General features: G+C 38.9%; 1 protein-coding gene across 1 annotated transcript; it reads left to right on the forward strand.

The window, feature by feature from the left end:
* Nucleotides 1-1,217: 1,217 nt before the first annotated feature.
* On the forward strand, nucleotides 1,218-17,525 carry LOC146366343 (tumor necrosis factor alpha-induced protein 2-like). The gene is made up of 16 exons (XM_084914187.1): nucleotides 1,218-1,485; nucleotides 4,374-4,484; nucleotides 5,601-5,714; nucleotides 7,249-7,359; nucleotides 8,768-8,881; nucleotides 9,252-9,332; nucleotides 9,841-10,471; nucleotides 12,469-12,580; nucleotides 12,724-12,846; nucleotides 14,153-14,247; nucleotides 14,363-14,455; nucleotides 14,558-14,681; nucleotides 14,784-14,903; nucleotides 15,011-15,166; nucleotides 15,838-15,959; nucleotides 17,015-17,525. The coding sequence occupies exons 1-16, from the start codon at nucleotides 1,218-1,220 to the stop codon at nucleotides 17,169-17,171; spliced, it is 2,532 nt and encodes an 843-aa protein (XP_084770313.1). The 3' UTR covers nucleotides 17,172-17,525.
* The last annotated feature ends 5,499 nt before the right edge of the window (nucleotides 17,526-23,024 follow it).

The following is a 23,024-nucleotide window of genomic DNA, read 5'->3' on the forward strand; positions in this document are numbered from 1 at the left end:
ATATAGCACCCACATTGCCCTCTAGTGGACTGAGATCACGTTGCATTTGATTTCATTACTTGAGCACAATTATCCGCATCTATATCAGCGGTGACCAGCGTGAGAGGTTACAGGTATTTTCTCTAATTTCTCCTGTTGTGATATATTGCACAGTTTCCCTTCTTTAGACCTCTAAAAAACAACAGCGAAGGAAAAAAGTCTCAGAAGTACAACACATTGGTTTCGAGAGATTTTATCATTTTTGACACCTATTGTTGTATTTCTTTCTTCAGTACCCACTGCAACACTGTCAAAGGTTATGCAGCAGAAATAATGCTGCGACTTCAATGTCTCACCTGTAAAGTATACATTTGACCAAAACACGCCTGTAAGGTGCTCTGACTCACAGCTCAGACTGGATGACTGGAAACTGTCCCGTTTCTGTGAACGTGACACGCTTGCTTTTGCCCCTCGTTTGTGCGCCTGCTCTTTAAACGGTTAGTGACGTATGGCTTTCATAAATAAAGGGACGTTGCCCATTATAAATGTCACACCCTCTGACCTTGCCAAACCTGAACTAGTAATCGAAAGCAAGTGAAGCGGGAAGAAACTGCTGAAGTTCTATCACCTGTGCGAAACCGGAGGTAAGTACATCTTTTTCTCTTTATTGTAACTAGGTATGGTTTGCATACACGGAAAAAGCTGCGAGAGAAATCAGTCGGTCTCTCGCTCTCTCGCTCTCTGCACACATACAAAAACACACCCATTGCTATTCAGCGACATATAATTTCTTATCTCAGCATGGTGTGCAGCATGTCCTTGAAATATTTAGTAATCTGGACAAATTGAAGTTTTGCGAGGCCTAAAAACGATCAACAGCAGATAAAAAGTATTTGAAAGTCCAGGACGTGAGAGATGAGATTAAATGGTCCCAAATTACAAAAAACATGTTGCTCTCTGTTTTTCTACTTCAATCTATCCAATATAAAATGTTATCTCTAATATAGTTTTATGATGATCCTGGTGAAAGCCACAATGAATTGCTTAGTCAATAAACTGGTTCTTTATACAGCACTTATACAGGTTTTATTATGTAAGATTTTGTTCATTGAGGCACTTTCTCACAAATTACTATAACTATCATTAAAATCCAGATAAGAAGTAACAAAATAGAAATGCTTCATTACTTTACTTGAGTATTTATTACATGTTCACATTTGGGTAGATAATGGAATAACATGTCACAAATGATGGACAATTCCACTGAGAACCCCAGCAATGACACGGTGTCCACCAAGAGCAATGGATCCATCAAGAGCGATGAGAAGACGTCGACTGATGGTGGCATAAATGTGGGCATGATGGGGAAGTTTAGATGGAGAATCCGGCTTCCAACACGGAAGAATCCTCCATCGCCTGGTGACAAGGAATCCAAGTTATCACCAGAATCAGATGAATCTGCAAAGAAGTTGGATTCTGCGGCTTCACCACAACCTCCGTCACCCAGTGAGTACCGTTGGGGTTTTCATAAAATCTCCTGTCAAATGTAAACACAGATGGCAAGCTAGATGGTGTCTCTCTTGTTTAGGCCAGAGGACTGAGTGTCCATTTTTTGCAGATTGGTGCACCTCCGTCTCCCTAAGATGCTCTTTTCATACCCAATCATGTTACTGAACTGTGGGCATTAAACTAACCAGTTGCAAAATTTTCCTCCAGCTGTTCCTTGTTAGCACCACTTACTTTGCTGCCTTTCCCAACTTTAGGACATGTTGCTCACATTTGATATGTCTTCTATGTTCTATGCCTAAAATCTTAATTTACAGTATGAGTGTTTCCCAGCTTTCTGACAGTGCGGGTTGCATATATTTCCCTAGAGGACCCACATGAGTCATTCCTCTGAGATGTGGGTACTATTGTACCCACAATCTATCAAGCTGACTGAAGGCAGGCACCATTACATTTAGAAAATGTAGGTGCAGAAATGTGTCCCCCTGTCCAAGACATTAACGGTGATGTTTGATTTTAGGAGACATGCATTCACAAAGCTCCACCACAGCAGCTCACTCTGTTTACTTTTAAAAGAACAGTATTGTAATTGTAATGTATATAGTCATGTAGTTTTCTTTTCTTCTTTTTAAATGTCCTACAGGAAATTTGTAGTGCAGTAAAAATCAGATAAAGGTGACAGATTTACTTTGACACAAACATTATGTAGGAGCAGGTAATGGATAATAGATATTTATCTGTAATAACTGGACATGATTAACGTGAGCTAATTATACAATATTATACTACAGTATATTTCTAAATAAGACTCTGTATTGTCACTGATTTCTACAAATGATTCAAGTTTGATTCACAAGGTCCTGATTCATTTTGATTCAATTCGATTTTGACTCAGTCAGAAATATTAGAATTATGATCATCTGACTTGGATATGTACTGTCAAAAGAACCCTCTAAACCTTGTAGGGGCGATCGTGGCTCAAGAGTTGGGTGTTCGTCTTGTAATTGGAAAGTTGCCGGTTCGAGCCCCGGCTCCGACAGTCTCGGCCGTTGTGTCCTTGGGCAAGACACTTCACCCGTTGCCTACTGGTGATGGTCAGAGGGCCCGGTGGCGCCAGTGTCCGGCACCCTCGCCTCTGTCAGGGTGGCTGTGGCTGCAATGTAGCTTGCCATCACCAGTATGTGAATGGGTGGATGACTGAACGTGTAAAGCGCTTTGGGGTCCTTACGGACTAGTAAAGCGCTATACGAATACAGGCCATTTTTGTAAATTAAAAATATTTATTTGCATATCAAGAACGGATCCTAAAGCAGTTACAATATTTCACTTTGTATTTATTCTGTTAAGCCCCCAGGGTTTTCTGAGGTTCCTGATGAAAAATGACGTGCCCAAGGTTGTGTAAACTATCTAGGTATTAAAATAAAACTGACACTTGTGGGACTAGCAGAAATTAGGTTTCTTGTTGGAGGTCATTTTTGGTGAAAAAAGCGTCAGACATCACCATACACCGTACACAGCTGTAGACTGGTGTATAATAAGAAAGCGAATAAGGCAGAAAACACAGATTTCTTGTGGAAAACTGGTATTGAAGTACTCCACGCTTTGTGTTCCCTCTTTTGTGGAATCTTATCTGTTTTGTGGTTGTTGAAATGGTTTGAGAGCTTTTTAGTTGAGACTCTGACATACGTGGCAAAATATATTTATATTTAAAAATTGATTTAAGGATTTAATAATCAATCAGTATCGGATTATTTAAATTCAAATCGCTTTGAGTTTGGATATAGTTTTTTTACCCACCCATATTTCTTACTAACTTTCTTTAAAGATATAATGAATTTTAGGGTTAACTTGTAAAACATGATATTTGTATACAAACTAATGTCATATTTACTTGACCATATATATCATCGCCTATGTACCTTTATGTTGTCAGTACAAACACTGGCAATGAGAAACAGTGCACACACTAAAAATCATAGTTTTAAGCTTTTTGTCAATTTCTGACAAATAAACACATTTTAAGTTGGTATTGAAGATCTCAGTGGCTGTAAAGCAAATTTTAATGAGTAGTTAAGATGACCTCAGTCTACAGTCTCAGAATTCATTCCAAACTTTTCAAGCTACTGTGTTTGCAGACAGAATGATGTGCACACATGCACTATGAAAGACATAATTTCCTTAGAAAAATAAAACGAAACACAAGAAGACCGTTAAACTTGTTGGAACATGTCCGTTTGCTAAATGAAGGAATGCCTGGGTCATACATAAGCAGACAAGTTTTCCTCAGGGTTTTCCTTGAGTTAACATTAACTAGTGCTGGTAAAGATATAAAAACTCACCTCAAACTTTAAATACAAAGAAATGGAAGATGTAAAAATATTGCTCTTTTCCCCAGAAGTTTAATGTCTATTATATTTCATAAAGATATATTTATTTTTCCCCACATTAACAGCAAAATACTAGACTTTTCAGCCTGTGCAAGAGGGTGGAAGAAGCCACTTTACTGGTCTGTCCTCTGCTTCAGGTTATCCTTTGAGGCGAGGGCTTTGGTTTGCCTGCTACAGGATACATGAACTACTTTGTATACCAAAGTGTTTTACAGTCAAATGTGAAACCAGCGCTTGGCCCAAAGTACGCCATGCAACAGGACAATGATCTCATGCACTGCAGCAAATCTACAACAGAATGGTGGAAAAAAAAAGCAAAGAATCAATATTTTTGGCTCGTCCCAGAAAAAGTCCAGAGCTCAACCTGAATTGAATCCTGTGGCAGGACATTAATTGCTGTGACACCACAAAGACGAATGTGTTTTTGAAACTAGGGACTAAAGAGTCAGTTTAAAAGAGAAAACAGCTTTTACAAATGTCCTCTTCTTCCCTCTCTGTCAGGTCTGAGTCCTGGCTCTACATCCACCTCTCCGAAGAGCAACCAGGAAAAAGAGGATGATGAGTCAGATGTTTCTTCTCACAAATCCAGACCACTAACACCATCAAACACAGGTGAAACTTCTTAACTTTAATACTAGATCAATGATCCTGCATACTGGATATGTAGAGATTTACTTTCACATACAAATCCATCCATCCATCCCTGCACCCATCCTTTTTTGCTTATTCGGGGCCAGGTTGTGGGGGCAGCATCCTTAGCAGAGAAGCCCAGACCTCCCTCTCTCAAGCCACCTCCTCTTGCTTGTCTGGGGGAACACCAAGGCGTTCCCAGGCCAGCCAAGAGATAGAGGGGCCTCCTCCTGGTCCGACATGTCCAGAACACCTCACCCAGGAGGTGCCCAGGAGGCATCCTTGTCAGATGCCCAAACCACCTCAACTGGCTCCTTATGATGTGGAGGAGCAGCGGCTCTACTCTGAGCCCCTCCTGGATGGCTGAATACCTTACGTTATCTCTAAGGGAGAGGCCAGCCATCCTTTGGAGAGAGCTCCTTTGTATCTGCGACCTTGTTCTTTTGGTGACTACCCAAGACTGTTGACCATAAGTGAGGGTGGGGACGAAGATTGACTGGTAATCGAAAGTTTCGCTTTTACGCTCAGTTTTCTCTTCATGAACTCCAGGAAGGCCCGGTACTCTGAACTGTCATTCAGCACATAGAGGCTGACGACAGTCAGGACACGTTTCCTGACCCGAAGGCACAGGGAACATCCTTGCTCCAGGGCAGAGCCCCGGTAACCCTATCCTGGGAAGGGTAAACTGTTCCCTGGGTCTTCTCATATGGGTTTTTGAATTGCTCTTTATCTGGTGCCTCACACCTACCAGGGGACAAAAGCCCCCCAACATCATAGCCCCTGGGATCTCTGGAATACACAAACCCCTCCACCAGGGTATAGATCATTTATGCATGGATTGTTACCCTTACTATAAAAACTCCAAATGTCATCTGTTTAAAAATCGCTATTATCAGCTTTCATGTTTAAGAGCATGCAGTCATGAAAGAACAAACCAAAGTGGCTAAAATCTGCACACTTGCAAATGATTTTTTTCTCTGTAAAATGTTTATTAAAATGTTCTCCTGTCTGTGGAAAGTGGAGAAAACAAAAGACCAGAAATCAGGCCGTAGTTTGTTATTCAAAAACTATATTAAACTGTTTGCTTTTCTTTCTTAGATCCCAGTATGCCGAAGTTTGATAATACATTAAATAGACTGAGAGAATCTTTTCGTTGGAGACGGAAAAAGGAAGTGGATACACTCCCCTCTGAAGACTTGAAGGAAGAAAAAGGTGGGAAGTACAAATACTTTTTACTGTACCTGTTTTTAATTTTCAGTGCTTTATTTAAGTATTCCTTTTAACTTTTACTTTTTAATGCAAATATATCTCCTTTCTACTCCTTACGTTTTCAAATCAGACTTGCCAGGTGTAATGTATTTGAATTTTTTTTTTGCACGTGTGTTTTTATTTCCTGTCACTGTGCACCTTTAAACATCAAGCTGATGCCAAATTGCAACCTTATCCCACATAACAAAATTGGTATGGCTTAGATCTGGCCCACATACCGCAAAGAATGACGGCCCTTTGGTGGCCCAGATTTGGTTTGCCAGATGTAGCCCACACATGGGCCAGCACAAGGCCAGTTGTAGACAGTTTCAGCTCTGGCCCCAGATGTCAGCCTAATGTGTACCTTAATCAAGCCATGTAATAACAACAGGTGCCAGAACATGCAAAACAGTGCAAAAGTAACATGACAAAACTCTGTTCAGACAGTGAATGGACTGACTCTTATACAGCGCTTTTCTAGTCTCCCAGATTACTTAAAGTGCTCTATACAACATGCCACATTTAACAAACACTTCCTCTAAACTGAGTGTTTCCTATTTACTTTCATGCACATTCACACTCTTGACATGCAGACTGGAGGAGCCAGGGATCGAACCACTAAGCTTGCGATCAGTAGGTGACCTGCTCTACCTCCTGAGCTACAGCCACCCACTGTCAAACATGTGTAAACCGTCACTAGGTTTTGGATAAAGTGTACACTCACAAACCTGTCACACCTGCATTTGAAACGTTGGTTACCATAGCAGTATAGTATTGCAACATGGCATTTGGGTCTTCTAACTAAAATAGGAAAATAGGAACAAAAATAGTGCCATCATTGCCAGACCTGGCCCACATCTGGTTGACATACACCCTGCCATGACTCCAGTCAGTCAGAAGTGCCAGCTTGATGCCAGATCCGGGCCAGACCTGTTTTCTGTGGGCCTGGGCCACATAAACCAAACCACAATCAAGCCAGATGTGGCATGCCATCACATAAACAGTGCCATCTATGCCAGGCCTGGCCCATATCTGGATGACATATGTCTTATCATGCCAGAAGTCAGCAGTGCCGGTTTGATACCAGATCCAGGCCAGACCTGCTTGGTATGTGGGATTGGGCAGAACAATAACACATAAAAGACAATCTTATTAGAGTGTCCATCGCCAATCTTTATTGCATGCAAATCACACTTAGTGGGTAAAGTGAGTCCAAACAATCCAAAACAGCATTTTTGGTGCAGATGTTCATGAGTAATAATCGTGGTACTTCAGGATCTAGTTAGCGCTACAGATGACAAATGAATATCAAGAAAACAGTTTCTGAGAAGTTCATCACATAATGTGTGAACACAAGCCAGTGCACTGCAGGTCCCAGCCCTAGATAACTGGAGAGAGTTGCATCAGGAAGGTTATCTGGCATCAAATCTTTGCCAAATCAACCTGTTATGAGAAAATTGTGCTGTTACCAGCAGTGCTCTGCTTTACTCTCTGTCAGGTCTTGGCGACGACTCTTCAGCCACCTGTCTGGAGAATGAAGAGAAAAAAGAGGATGAAGAGTCAGATGTTTCTTCTCTCAAATCCAAACCACCGACACCATCAAAGACAGGTATTAACTTTAATACTAGATCAATGATCCTATAAACCGGCAATATTTAATTATTAAACTTCTACTAACATTTTTTTAAATATTTACATTAACATAGTCGATATTGACTAAAGTTTGAAAATGTATGAACAAAGTATGTGGACATTAACTTTCTCATGCTAAACCATGGGCACTAATCTGCTGCTGGAAAAGCCTCCACCTCTGGTTCAAGGCTTTCCATCAGATTGTTGCATCTGGGTGCAAACTGCAGGTACGAGTGCATTTTTGAAGACCACAGTTGATTTTGAGTGACAAGGCCTGATTGTGCTTATTCATTCCAAAGATGTTGTGATCAGGTCTCTGTACATGCTAGCCAGGTGTTTTGTCAAGAGCTGCTCCAGGCTCAGGAATGAACCTTTTAAATCAAATAACAGAGTTAGCAGACCTGATTGAGTGAGGAAGGCTGTTCCAGAGTTTGGGTGCAACAACCTCAAAATCACAATCACCTCTGGTTTTATAATCGAGCGAAGGACAGTAAGAGAGCCCTGGTTAGGGGATCGGAAAGGTCGGCTGCAGTGATCAGGTTTCAGAAGCTCTGCTGTATAAGCAGTGGCCTGTCCATGCAGAGGATTATCTGTTAGTAATGGAATTTTGCAATATTCCTGAGGTGAAGGAAACAAGTTTGGGTGAGCTTTGAGATGTGAATTTCAAAATTCAGGTGTTGGTCAAAAATTATACCAAGGTTTTTAGTTTTAGAAGGGGCCGATGTACTGACTTATCTCCTTAGAGAAACTGGCTGGGCCAAGTACTAGAACCTCAGTTTTACTGAAATTGCGATGAAGTAATGTAACAGATGCATGGCAGACCCAACCACATATTGCACACCTTTAATACTTTTCTTAATTACGGTTGTTGTAACTTCACACACGGCTGCAGCTTTTCAGCTGCCAGCCACACACACCAACAACCACCACATCAGGACTCAGTTCATCCCTCTTAAGCAGGTGAGGCGTAATTGCTGATGCAGCTCTAGTGTGTTAGCCTCCCTGCAGCGGCACCACAGACCACGCCCCGTAAATTTGAAAACATCCAAGTAGTAATGACAGAGAATCATTGATTGTTAACGTTGTTGGGTCTGACATAAAAGTAAAACTGTTTGTCATCAGCATAGCAGTGGTAGGAAAGTCTATTAAAACAATGAAGTAGATGGCCCATTAAGATTATACAATCATAAAAGAACAAACCAAAATGTTCTCTGCAGTGGTCATTATAGTGGACAAGAAAACAACAACAATTTTTTTGGCACTGACTTCAAAACAAAAAGCACTGCTGATGCTTGTCTGTGCAAAGTGGAGAAAACAAAAGACCAGAAATCGTGTCTGCAGTCTGTCATTAAAACTACATTAAACTGTGTGCTTTTCTTTTTTAGATCCCAGTATGCCGAGGTTTGATAATACATTTAATAGACTGAGAGAATCCATTCGTTGGAGACGGAAAAAGGAAGTGGGTACACTCCCCTCTGAAGACTTGAAGGAAGAAAAAGGTGGGAAGTACAAATACTTTTTAGTGTATTTATTTTTAATTTGAAGTGCTTTAAGTATTCCTTTTAACTTTTTGTTTTTTCTTTTTAATGCTTTTAGTGCAAATTTATCTCCTTTCTACTCCTTACATTTTCAAAACAGACTTGCTATGTGCAATACATTTGATGTGCGTTTTTATTTCCTGTCACTGTGCACCTTTAAACATCAAACTGATGGCAAATTTCAACCTCATTGGGCAGAACAATAACATATAAAAGACAATCTTATTAGAGTATCCATCACCAATCTTTATTGCATACAAATCACAAAAGATTGAAGTCATCTCTGCAGTCTGTTAATCAACCTGTCATTAAACTGTGTACTTTGTTTCAGATCCCAACAATACTTCTAAGAGAAAGTTTTCTTTTAAACAGAAAAGGGACGAGGATAAACCCTCCTCGATGGACGAAAAAGGTGGGAAGTATAAATATTTTTTTATTTGTTCAACCCCATTTAAATATACTTGATATGAGTTTAATTATAATTATTTTTATTATATTTAATTATGTGTATATAGTACATGTGCACCATTCATTTCACTGTTTAGAAAGATTTGTTTCAATGTTTACTATCATAGATATCAAGAGAAAAAATGTTTTGATCAGGTTTTTTTTCCAAAAAACTGAAAATAAAATTAATTTGGGAACATTGGACATACATCAAAATGGATATGTATTTAAATAGTTATAAAGGTCAGAGGTCCAAAAATCCAGTCGGAAACATGTTATAAATAAAAGTGTTTTCCACAGTAAAATTGTGGAACGAAAAAATAATAATGGCTATAAACTCTTCTTCTGACCTGTTTCATATTTAGGACTGAAAACTTGAGAAAGTATCAAAGCAGTTTCACAGAGCCTGGATGATTCATCTATAAAATAGTGCTGATAATTTAAAAAGATTTGTCTTTGTTATTGTCCACTAGTGACTCCTACTTTTGAGGAATACCTTGAAATTCAAGCCTTTTGTGAAGCCACTCAGCAACTGATAGACAGGGAGAAACATGTGTTTTGGGAGACAGCTGAGGCCAACAAGGAAGCAGTAGAAAGGCTTGCTGCAGACCATAAAGCCCTTGAAGAGCATGTATGGCACATTCTGCAGCAGAGCTTTTCTCTCAGCACTGAGGAAGCATCAGTGTCTGCTTTGAAATCTGCAGTAAAAGCCATCAACCTTGAGGAAGAGCGGGACCAGCTGTGGAAACAAAATTCTCAAACTCCACCGGCCTGGAGGCCCAGCGAGTGGAAGAAGCGCCATGACGAAGTCGTTCAAAAATTAGTAAATGGGCGTATGGATAATCCATCGAGCCCCACTGGTGACCAGGTGAACCAGTCAACTATCCAGGCAACTATCCAGTCCATGGGCAAACAGCTGAAGGACGACCTGCAGTGGGTGGTGGAGGAGGTGAAGAACTGCTACCCACCAGAGATGGACATCTGTAACTTTTATGCAAGAGAGTACCATCAAACTTTCAAGGCCAGGCTCAGAAAGACTGTGGGTTCTGTGGATGACAAGGACTGCAGTTTCCTCCTGCTATGGGTGAAGGAATCTTATCCAAAGTAAGCAATTAGTTTTTGTTTGAAGTAGCATATTATTTTTATACTGGGATGTCCTTTATTTATTCCTGAGTAATAAATACCTGAGCAATTACAAATACAGAGTGAATACAAATACATGGACAAATATTTATACACCTGTCTTTTAACTGCAAATTTTTGGTGGCTTTCATCCATCCCATCCATTCTCTTCCGCTTATCTTTGTCAGCATCGCCGGGGAGTGGGGGGTGGAGCCTATCCCAGCTACCATAGTGAGGGAGGCAGGGTACATACTGGACAGGTCGCCAGTCTGTCACAGGGCTAACACATAGAGACAGACAACCATTCGCACTCACATTCACGCCTATGGGCAATTTTGAATCACCAATTAACCTAACCCCACTAACTGCATGTCTTTGGACTGCGGGAGGAAGCTGAAGTATCCGGAGAGAACCCAGGTAAACATGGGGAGAACATGCAAACTCCACACAGAAAGGCCCTGGCCAGGTGGAAATGAACTCAGGATCTTCTTGCTGTGAGGCAGCAGTGCTAATCACTGTGCCACCATGCTGATTTCAGTACATTAAGCAACCATTTTACATAATTTCCTAAGTATTCTGATTCTGATTCATTTCTGGTGGCTTAATGCGCTATATTAAATTTTGATACTATTGACCATAATATTTTATCACAGCAATTAGAGCATGCTGTTTGTATTGGAGGTACTATGCTGCAGTGGTTTAAATAATATTTATCTAACAGACTTGTTCATGTCAATGTAGAGTTTTCTTCACACATTAAGGTTAATTATGGAGTTCAACAGGGTTCTTAGCTGGGACTAATTTCATTATAAGGCATAGCATTGTCATTACTACACAGACACACACCAATTAGTTAAAGAGAAATGCCTTAAAGACATAAAAACATGGATGACCTCTAATTTCCTGCTTCTAAAATCAGATAAAACTGAAGTTATTGTACCTGAAAAGCTTAGAAATATGGCATTTAACCAGGTTTTGACTTTGGATCAATTGGCCTTCAGTAACACTGTGAGGAACCTTGGAGTCATTTTTGACCAAGATATGCCCTTTAATACACATAGATTAGAAACATTCTGTCTTGGACTGATGCTGAAAAACGAATTCCTGCATTTATTACTTCTAGTATGGACTATTCCAATTCATTGTGGTCATGTTGTCCTAAAAACTCCCCGAAAACTTTCTAGTTGATCCAAAAAGCTTCCGGAGGAGTACCTACAGGGACTAGAAAGAGAGATCATATTTCTTCCATACTGGCTTCTCTTCATCGGCTAACTGTTGAATCCAGAATCAAATTTAAAATCTTTCTTCTCACATTAAAGGTCTTCAATAATCAGATCTCATCTACTCTTAAAGACATCTTAGTACCATATCACAGCACAGAGCACTTAGTAGAATGGAAGGGAGAGCCTTCAGCTTTCAGGCCCCTCTTCTGTGGAACCAGCTCCCAGTTGGGAATCAGAAGACAGCCACCCTACTTTTAAGATGAGGCTTAAATCTTTCATTTTTGACAAAGCATATAGGGCTAGATCAGATGACCTTGAATCATCCCTTAGTTATGCTGCAGTAGGTCTAGGCTGCTGGGGCCTTCCCCATGAGTTTCTTTTGCACTCACCTCTTTTCACTTTCTGTGTGTTTTTAAACCACTCTGCATTTAATCATGACTTATTATTAATCTCCACCTCTCTTCCACAACATGTCTGATCCCGTCTTTCTCTCCACACCCTCAAGTGGTCATAGCAGATGGCCGCCCCTCCCAGAACCTTGTCTTCCTGTAAATAGGGAGTTTTTCCTTCCTACTGTTTGATCATACAGGGTCGTTTGATTGTTGCAGTTTTCTTTGTGTTATTGTAGTGTCTTATCTTACAATATAAAGTGCTTTGAGGCAACTGATGTAATGTTTTGGCGCTATATAAGTAGAACTAAAGTGAATTAAACTGGAAATGACAAATGACGTGGGCTGTATCTGCTCTGTGTACCAGAATCCTTGAAAAACCTGAGCTGGCCACTAATATCAATACTGAAGCGCTGGGAAACCTGCTTCCTGACGAGTTACTGAAACCTCTGGAGGAGCAGTACCTCAGCAAACAACAGGTAACAAAGGATTTGTTGTCATACGTTTAGCTTGCTTTGCACTTTTTTAGAATGCTGTTCAAAAAAAGTTATAGTTTGTTTTATTATAGCTGGTAGAATATTGTAGATATAATAGTGACAGTGGTGTGTTGTTGTGTATTTAGAGCGACCTGATGATTTTTATTGACCGAGTATTGAATGAAGCAAAGAAAGAGTGGGATCAAGGAAAGGAGCCAACAAGAGATGATGGTTGCTACGCCAGTCCTGTGGCCTATGATGTCATCCAGGTAGAGTTGCTATAGAGTTGCTACAACTTGATATAAAAGAGGCTGAAATGCTTAGCTGGAATGCAGTGTCACCAATGCTTTTATGAAGCTTGAATAAAGATGTATCAACACAAAGTGAAAGGAATCACGTGTGTTGGCTAACTTTAAAGGTCCTTATACTAAGTTTTGCATTTTGTTTACTTCTTGTGATGGTTTGCTGTGTGGCAGGCAGGATGAAGGTCCCAAATATATGACTCACGAATCGAAAGATTTAACTAAAGGAGGCCGGCTTATTGTGCTGTTAAAAACTAAGCAAGAAGCTAGAAACATGAAACTCAGACTGGAAAACTAAAAAAACTAGAGACGATGCCAGAAGTGGAGAACTAAGATTTAATCAGGAACACAGGATAACACAGAGAGGGTAGTTAATGACACGACTACAGACAGAGGAAAACACAGGGCTTAAATACACCGGGGAGTAACGAGGGAAAGGGAAACAGGAGGAAAACAGCTGGGACTAATCTGACATAACGAGATGGACAGGAAGCAAACATTTTTTTTTTTAAATTAACAAAGGAAGCAAGACTGTCAAAGTAAAACAGGAAACAGGACACAGACACAGAGACGCGGACTTGACAAGAAGACGTGGCTGACAGGGGAGACGCTAGACAGGAAACTAGACAAGGGACGTGTAACACATGGGAGACATGGAGGCAAAACCAAAGAACTAGAAAACTCCAAAAGATATAACCAGAACTTAACAGAAACAAAGCATATTCATAACCCTAAACATAAACACTGAGTCACCAGACGCTGGACCATGATATTTCTAATTGTTGACCATAATGAGAGGCTTTGAATAAATTGCTATATCAGAACTGTGCAATAAAAAATTGTTGTGGTGAAATATTGACGGAACATTGTTTTGATCGTAGGAGGACAAAATGTGCAGACTGACATTTACTCTGTTATTCACTTTAAAACTTTCCAAAGAAGTGCCGACAAATATTTTCCAGCCTGCTGCACATATTAACCAAACTGAAAAAGACTTTGAGAAACTTTGAGAAAAAGACTAACAAACAAAGAAAGGACCGTCATTATTGTTCGGGTCATTTGTAGAAACGTATTTACTGTCAGATCAGAGTCACAGTTTCAAACCCTCCCATGATTCTGTAGTTTAATCACTTGGGTTAGTCACTAACATTGTAAAGCACTGGGTTTGGTTCCTGGTGTTTAACTGGATCTGAAAATGATGGAAGTGCATTGCTGTGTAAAGTGCTTTGGGTACTTAAAACTGCCACTGATTTGCCAATCCATTTGTCTTCAGTTGATCAACGGCATCGTGACATCAGCGCACAAAATTGTAGGAGACCGACACAAGGCCCAGAAAATAACATCCAACCTGACAGACTTCATGCAGAGGTAACAAGGCTTCACAAGGCTGTCTTTTAAATATTGTCATTTGAAAATACATTTTAGTTTTATGTTTGGTAATAACAAGATAATAGAAGTGAAAAATATTCTCAACCTTCTGCAGATATCAAAAATTTCATGAAAACGTCATTAAGCAGAACGAACCGCACAGCAAAGCTTTCATAAAGGCAAACCTCAGCTGTGTCGAACAGTTCAGGTTTGTTTCTGATCCAGTTAGATGGAAATTCAGATGTTACCTTCATCATAACAGGCGAATACGTCACTGTGAGCTAATGTGTCCTGTGTGGTCTTTCTAAAGTGACTTCTTTGAGAAGCACGATCTGTTCCCAGAGGATGTGCAGAAAAAATGTTTGCAGGTCCTGACTGAGATGAAACAGTCTGCCCACACTTATTTATTAACTCCTGTGCACAAGGTCCTCAAAGTAAGTTCTTTACAACTGCAGATATCAATAATCCTCAGGAATAAATCCTAATATGTTTTAATCAAAGATTTTAAAACAATGTGTTATTTGTTCCTCACACAGCCACACTACCAGAAACTGGGAACCAGTGACTGGCTGAAGAAGAACACGTTTGAGAAGCTGCTGAATAGCACTGAAGAAGAGCTTCAAGAACTTCAGGGTTCGAGTCAGTCCTCTTACCAGGTAAAAGGAGGAAACTTTGTTTTGGATTGAATGGCCATTATTGCCTTCATTGCAAGTAAAAGGATTATGATGTGCTCTGACTACTTATATACTTGGGCTAAATTCAGGAGCTGATTGGTCAGCTTCACCAGGAAGTGACAGTGGAATATGTCCGAAGGCTCCTGAAAGGAAAAGTCAAATTAAAGAACACCAAAAAGCAGCAGAAGGCTTACAAGACTGTGAAAGAAAATGCAGAGAAACTCCACGAGCTGTTTGCCAAAATGGTGAGACTTGATCTTTGATGCACACTTTAACTGAGACATGAATAAAACCTAAAAGTGGTCAGATTTCTGCTGAGCTCTGGAAAACATAAGTATAAGAATCAGCTCAACTTCACATTTATTTGGTTTGGAAGTTTTGATTAAAAGTTCTATAAAATTGAAAATAAAAAAGAGCAGCTGACTAAAATGTGATCCTCCAAGCCTGGATATAGACGAAATACACTCAATGGAAAACCAATGGACTCATTCCTGAAAAACAAAAGTGTGACCCATAGAAAATGATGGACCACTTTTTTCCCCACTTTTTCCCCACTTGCTGTATATTGTTAAAAAAGATTTTTACATTACACATTTGTATCTGTAGCATATAAATTAATATTATATACATAGATTTTACATGGAGCACAACATGGTAGAAATGAAGAAAAACCCTCCACTTAAGGACAACTGGACTGTAGTTACAAATGTATCAAATATCTGAACATTAGTTGATGACTATGTGGTGCATAAATAAAGACAATATTCACGAAACTGAAAGAACGTATCAAATACATCATTAATCTTGTCAAACTCCAGTGCAGTAGCTCCAGAATGAAAAACATCATTATTGCTATGTTGATTACAGTTTGGGGAAACTTGCAGACTAAACTGACGTCACTGATTTGTCTTCACAGGGATCCAAACAAGACTGGTTAAAGGAAATCCTGACCAAGATTGCAGAATTGCTAAAACTCCAAGATATTCCTGCCATACAGATGCAAATCGTTTCACTGGGATCTGATTATCCCGACTTCAGGTAACTTTTGAACTGACTGAAACATTATTTACTTTAATACAAAAACAACTGCACTTTTTGGCGATAGCTGAGGAGGAACAGCAAGTAGACTGAGCCAAACATCTCAGTTGGTTTCAGATGTTTCTTGTCAGCAGGATGAGCAACATTCATGGAAACTAATATGAGAAACGGAAAGCTAAATAAAACATGCAGGCCTGAGAGAAGCAGCAGCAGCTGTGTGTAGATTAAGTCAATAATGCTGTTAATTAGAGTGAAAAGAGAGAATTCTTCCAAATGTGGCACGGGAAAACAAACTGTCTCGATCTTGTCTTATTTCTAACCTTAAAGGAAAAGGAGAAAGGGAATCAGGGGACATAAACACTGCTGTTGATAACACTCACATATAGACTGTCTGTGTGTCTGAAAGCATCAGCACCACGGAAGTGTGTGATTTCATGGGGAGTTATTTGGTAAAACTAGAGGAAACTTGGAGATTAATGTAAATTTAGGCACATATCAGTGTCACCAATAGGAGTTCCATCTATTGTTGCATTTAAAACTGAAATTGACACATTTTCCACCTCCACTTTTTCCAATAGTTGGTGTGGTGATGTGACAGCTGTTAATGTTTGCAGGAAGGATGTGTGTCAGGGGCAGGAAACCGGTTACACACAGAAAAAAATAACAGGTTCAATAATACAGATCAGCAATTCAGCTGTTTGCTTTGAGACCTGCAGTCATGGACTATAAGTTTAAAGAAATGATTGAACTTGTAAGCCTTGTGTTGAAAGTTTAAAAAAATGTTGCAGAATCTTTTTTTTTTTTCACTTATTAACATTGTTAATATCATGTGGCATTAATGGGGTGATTTTGCACATTCATGTAATCTAAGGTAGGCTGAAACATCATCATCATCATCATTTGTTTGCATCTTACTGTCATATATGACTTTCTTCACCTGACAGTTTTGTTTCTCAATATCTCATTCTGTAATGACAAACAGCATATAAACATAATCTTAAAATACTTGGCATGACATCTTTTTTTAAACATTTTCTTCTTTCTGTCACCAACAGTGAAAAACATGTTTCAGCTCTGCTTAAACTCAAAGCAAACCTCTCCAACGTCGACAAGAAAACTATCAAAACCACAGTGCTGGACATACTGAAAGAAAGCCATACTAATGCTGAAACCCGGGCGTTTTTCTCCAAAGTTGAAGTGACGGGCAGTTGATTTGCTTTTCAGAATATCACTGACTGAGAGTTGGGTTGCAGAGCATCTGTCTTATATTGTTTGGTAGATAAGATGGGTTGAAGTGTTTTCAGTCTGTCTGTAAAAATGTTCAAAGTGAATGCCATGGGTAATTCCCCATGTTTTTATCTTGTTGTCTGTTAGTGTTTGACACAGTGAGTATCAGGTTTTTTTTTTTTCATTTAGTCATTTTTCATTTTTGGATGACCATCACTTATGTGGACTCACTTCCTCCTTGGACCTCAGACACTGTTATTCCATTTTCAAACTTTCTCCTTATTTCTTGTCTTAGAAGTGCAGGCTTCTCTCTTAAAACATCGTCACCACGTGCTCTGCTTCACTTGGACGTAAACATAGTTTTGTACACAGAGAAATGGGGGTTGAGGAAATGTGCATGTTGGTTCCGAATGCTTCTGATTTACTAACATATGCACTGTGGTGATAACAAAATAGGCTGGCACGCAACGTTTCACAAATTTAACAGTAATTTTTCTGTGTGGACTACTTGTGTATTTGTGTATTAGTCCGTGTATTAGTAAATGAGGCTCATTGTCTCCACCATGTTTCACAGATGATGCAGTAGTGAAAAGTTTTTCTCTCCTTCTTCTGACTTTCACTTTCCCATGTTTCTGATACAAGTTAATCTTGGTTTCATCTTTTCAAAGATAGTTTTTTCGAAACCTGTGCGAGGTCTTTTAGATGTTTTCTGGCAAATCTAATCTGACCTTCTTGTTCTTCAGTGTAACCTCATGTTTGCACCTTGTTTTAAACCTTGTTGTATACTGCTGAAATAATAGAAACCAAGTCTTGTAACAACATGGATAAATAATACTCGGAAGCGCTGGAATATTGTTTCACATGTAACCTTTAGGTAAATAGTGAGGTTTTCATGTTGATATTATCCAATAGTTTTGCGAGAATAGAACAGAATAGAATAGAATAGAACAGAATACTTTATGGTACTGCTTTTAAAAAATGTACACATCCACTGAAAGAAGTCAGAATTTCTGCTGTGATTTATGTTTGTTTCTTGGTTTGTGCAAGTTAGTATAGAATAATTCTTTATTCTTGTATATGTACCAGAAGATAAATGGCAATATCGTGTTTACAGTGAAGTAGTAAAACACTGTTTATAAATATTACCTTTGTCCTCTCATGTTTGTTGCGTTTGACATCAGACAAAGAAAAATGACATATTTCACATCAAATAAATAACATTACATGTTTGTCATTTTGTACAGGAAACCAGACATAACTGTGAAAGTCAATTCATTTCTCAGGTAAATTTATTTTTATGTGTATTATTATTATCATTATTATGTGTTTTGTATAAGTTGATTCAGATGTTTGGATTTTTTTTTTTTCACTTTTTGTGATTGTAGCTAAGAAAATGTAAACATTGTGTAACTGAAATGCATATTTTATAATACCAATAAAAAGCCACTATATCCACTAAGCACTATCAGCCTAATCCACTCACATTTGGTCATTTATTTGGACTGGAAATGTTTTCTTTTATTGAAGCAAATATCTGTAACGATGTGCATAAAACAGCACTTGGAAACAAATCTCAAATATTTCTATCATCTTATTTAAAAAAGCCAATTCAACTTTTTTTCCCCAAAAACATATGGACAAAGACTCAACCACTGCACACACAACTACAGCACACAACCCCCTCTAGTGGACATATATGTCCTGATGTCACGTTGGATTTGGTTTTATTACAACTTTTGTTTATTTACCTGCCTAACATAGAAACCGAAACAACAACACGAGAGCTTGTTTCTTCACCTGTAAAGTATACATTTGACCAGGGCTGGACTAGGACAAGAAAAATCAGCCCGGGCATTTTGACTAGAGACCGGCCCACCAGGTATCATAGGAAGAGCCGTAAAGTCTTTGAATGAAAACGAACACTGTTGTGACAGTGATGTACAGTCTTGTTGTTATATATGTATGATTTCTATACATTTTACATCAGATAAACATTTTGGTTATAAGATTCAGATAATTATTTATTAAAAGCCAGACATTTTAAATGAGAATAAGAAAGAAAAGTATTTTATTTGTGCCCCCCTCTCCCTGTTAATGCCCTACCTGGCCCCCTGGCAGAACTTTGCTAGACCCGCCCCTGCACAGTTACCAGCTGTCAGCTACTTAGCAAAGGATCCTGGTGTTATTTGTCTCTCTTAGAAACAGTTCATAACTTCCCTTCAACTCATTCATGTCACCTAAAAGGTAAACCTGTTTCTCCATCACAGCTCTGATGATTCAGTAAGGACATCTCCTGGTTTCATCTTCATGTTTCCCTCTCACCAGATATACAAACCGACATCATGACCAACAGCTTTTACAGCTGTGGCTCCAGCAAACATCAGCTGATACTAGAAATTAATATTAAATAAATTCTAACAACAGCTGATCAAGCTTAAACGTCGACATCCGCTGGTTTCCTCTTTCTGGCGCAAAGTGGGCGATAAATAGACGAGAGACTGGACTTGCGACAGAAAAGCCGATCAGCTGATCATTGATCAGTTTCATGATTGAAGTAGCAACAGGAGAGGGAGGGGAGAGAATGGGACAAGAAGAGACAGCTGACAGCGTAAAGACGCAGAATAAATCTAGCTTTGTGTCTATGTTTTATTTTTTTTACCGTCTAGCTGAAGTAGGGGACAAATCACGTTCCTTTTCACCTCAATACCATTTTCTTCTCTTTTTCTGCGATAAGATAGCTTTCAGAGTGTTGCCCAAGAAGGGGGGGGGGGGGGTCTAGCCCATGTCGATCAAGACCAATTGGCCAATCCACCACCTTTCATTGTTTATACCGTTCCAAAAAAACAAAAATGAAAACATCGGCCAGTAAAAACGAAAAATCTAGCTGTGCGTCTGACCATGAAACGAGATGTGACGTTCACAAAACAATCATGTAAGGTGCTCTGGCTCTAGAATACACTCTAGACAGTTTAGACTGGATGACGGGAAGCTGGGAAACTTTTGGGAAAGTGACACGCTTGCTTTCACCCCTCGTTTGTGCGTCTGCTCTGTAAACGCTTACTCTTATATGGCTTTCTCAGAGAAAGTAACGTTGCCCATTGTAAATGCGCCCCCATCGCGCGCCCCGGTCACACCCTCTTGCCAACCCTCAACTAAACCGAAAGCAGGTGAAGCGGGAAGAAACTGTGAAAGTTCTATCACCTGTGCGAAACCGGAGGTAAGTACATCTTTTCTCTTTACTGTAACTAGGTACGGTTTGCATACACGGACTGAATATCAATCTTGAAAATAAAACTGCGAGAGAAATCACTCTGCTGTCTCTCTCTCTACACACACACACACACAAACACACAAACACATTTGTGTTCAGCGACATATAATTTCTTATCTCAGCATGGTGTGCAGCATGTCCTTGAAATATTTAGTAATCTGGACAAATTGAAGTTTTGCGAGGCCTAAAAACGATCAACAGCAGATAAAAAGTATTTGAAAGTCCAGGACCTGAGAGATGAAATTAAATGGTCCCAAATTACAAACAACATGTTGCTCTCTGTTTTTCTACCTCAATCTATCCAATATAAAATGTTATCTGTAATATAGCTTTAGGATGATCCTGGTGAAAGCCACAATGAATTGGTTCTTTATACAGTACTTATACAGGTTTTATTATGTAAGATCTTATTCACTTAATTATTATTAAAATCCAGAGATGGGAAGTAACAAAATACAAATACTTCATTACTTTATTTGAGTATTTATTACTTTTTACATTTAGTGCATACATTTTAACATGAACATCTGTGCTGCTGTTCTCCTCCTTACATTTTCCAAACAGACTGGTTACTTAAAATTTAACAAACTTTGTCTTTAAACATTTCTTTTGTATTCTTTCTCACATTTGGGTAGATAATGAAATAAAATGTCACAAATGATGGACAAGTCCACTGAGAACCCCAGCAATGACACAGTGTCCACCAAGAGCAACAAATCCATCAAGAGCGATGAGAAGACGTCGACTGGTGGTGGCATAAATGTGGGCATGATGGGGAAGTTTGGAAGGAGCCTCCGGCTTCCAACACAACCTCCGTCACCCAGTGAGTACTGTTGGGGTCTTCATAAAATCTGCTTTCAAATGTAAGCACTGATGGCAAGCTAGCGATCAGTGCTTACATTTGATGTGTCTTCTATGTTCTATGCCTAAAATCTTCATTTACAGTATGTTTCCCAGCTTTTTGAGAGTGAGTGCATGTATTTCCCTAGAGGACCAGCATGAAAGCCTGTGTGAAGTCATTCCTCTGAGATGTGGGTGCTATTGTGCACACAGTATGTGCAGGTGGAAGGAGAAGTTGTGTGGGAAAAGTGCAGAAAGAGCAAAAAAAGCAATCTATCAAGCTGACAGAAGGCAGGCACCATTACATTTAGAAACTGTAGGTGCAGAAATGTGTCCCCCCCTCCAAGACATTAACGGTGATGTTTGATTATAGGAGACATGCATTCACAAAACTCCACCACGGCAGCTCACTCTGTTTACTTTTAAGCGAACAGTATTGTAATTTGTATATATTTATTTAGTTTTCTTTTGTTATTTTTAAATGTCCTACAGGAAATTTGTAGTGCAGTAAAAATCAGATGAAGATAGCAATGACAGATTTACTTTAAAACAAACATTATGTAGGAGCAGGTAATGGGTAATAGATATTTGTAATTCTGTAATAACTGGACATGATTAACTTTAGCTAATTATATAATAGTATATTTCTAAATAAGACTGGGTATTGTCAGTGATTTCTGCAAATGCAAGTTTATGATCATTTGTCTTGGTTATGTACTGTCAAAACCTTCTAAACTTTGTAAATTAAAAATATTTCCAAATTATGAACAGATCCTAAAGTAGTTACTTTGTATTCATCCTGTTGCCATGACATACACAAAGTGAACTAACTTTTTCTCTACAATTAAAAATTCAGTGTAAACTCTCTAGGTATAAAAAATAAAGCTGATAATTGTGACACTAGCAGAAAGTCTCTTTCTTGAACTTTCTTGACGGAGGTTTTTTGGGGGGGAAAAAAAGAAAAGCGTCGGACTACACTGTACACCGCTTTAGACCGGTGCATAATTAGCAAGGTAATGAGGCAGAAAATAAAGATTTCTGGTGGGAAATTGGTCTCAAAGTACACTGAGAAAGATCCACGCTTTGTTTTACATCTTGTTGCTGAATCTGTTTACCTGCTCTTTAACTGTTTGGAGTTTTATCTGTTTTGTGGTTGTTGAAATCCATATTTAAAAAACTGTTTCAGGATTTAATGTATTAATATCAGATTATTTAAATTAAATTTGATTTGAATTTGGAAATAGTTTTTTTTTAAACCCACCCGTATTTCTAATTAACTAGCAGCTCATTCTCTTTCTATTGATGAAACTTTCTTTAAAGATATAATGCATTTTAGTGTTAACTTGAAAAACATGATATTTGTATGCAAACTGAGATGTCATATTTACCTTGCCAATATATATCATCGTCTATATACCTTTATGTTGTCAGTACAAACACTGGCAGTAAGAAACAATGCACACAAGACTAAAAATCATAGTTTCTAAGCTTTTATGTCAATTTCTGACAAATAAACACACATTAAGGTAATATTGAAGATCTCACTGGATGTAAGGTAAATTTTAATGAATAGTTAACATGACCTCGCTCTACAGTTTCAGAATTCATCCCAAACTTTTGAAGCTACTATGTTTTCAGACAGAATTACGTGCATACATGCACACAAACACTATCAAAGACATAATCTCCTTGGCCGAGGTAGAAAACTCAAACAAAACACAAAAAGA

Source organism: Perissodus microlepis, chromosome 19, assembly GCF_051167445.1.
Source record: "Perissodus microlepis isolate ML-2025 ecotype Zambia chromosome 19, ASM5116744v1, whole genome shotgun sequence".
In the NCBI taxonomy this organism is placed as follows: Eukaryota; Metazoa; Chordata; class Actinopteri; order Cichliformes; family Cichlidae; genus Perissodus; species Perissodus microlepis.

What these genes read in the sequence shown, in the direction of transcription:
- LOC146366343 (XM_084914187.1), top strand. Translation starts at nt 1,218, where the DNA reads ATGTCACAAATGATGGACAATTCCACTGAGAACCCCAGCAATGACACG. An exon ending in AGACTTGAAGGAAGAAAAAG is followed by an intron (nt 8,882 to 9,251) that starts GTGGGAAGTACA and finishes ACTTTGTTTCAG; the next exon opens with ATCCCAACAATACTTCTAAG. An exon ending in AGCTGTGTCGAACAGTTCAG is followed by an intron (nt 14,456 to 14,557) that starts GTTTGTTTCTGA and finishes GTCTTTCTAAAG; the next exon opens with TGACTTCTTTGAGAAGCACG.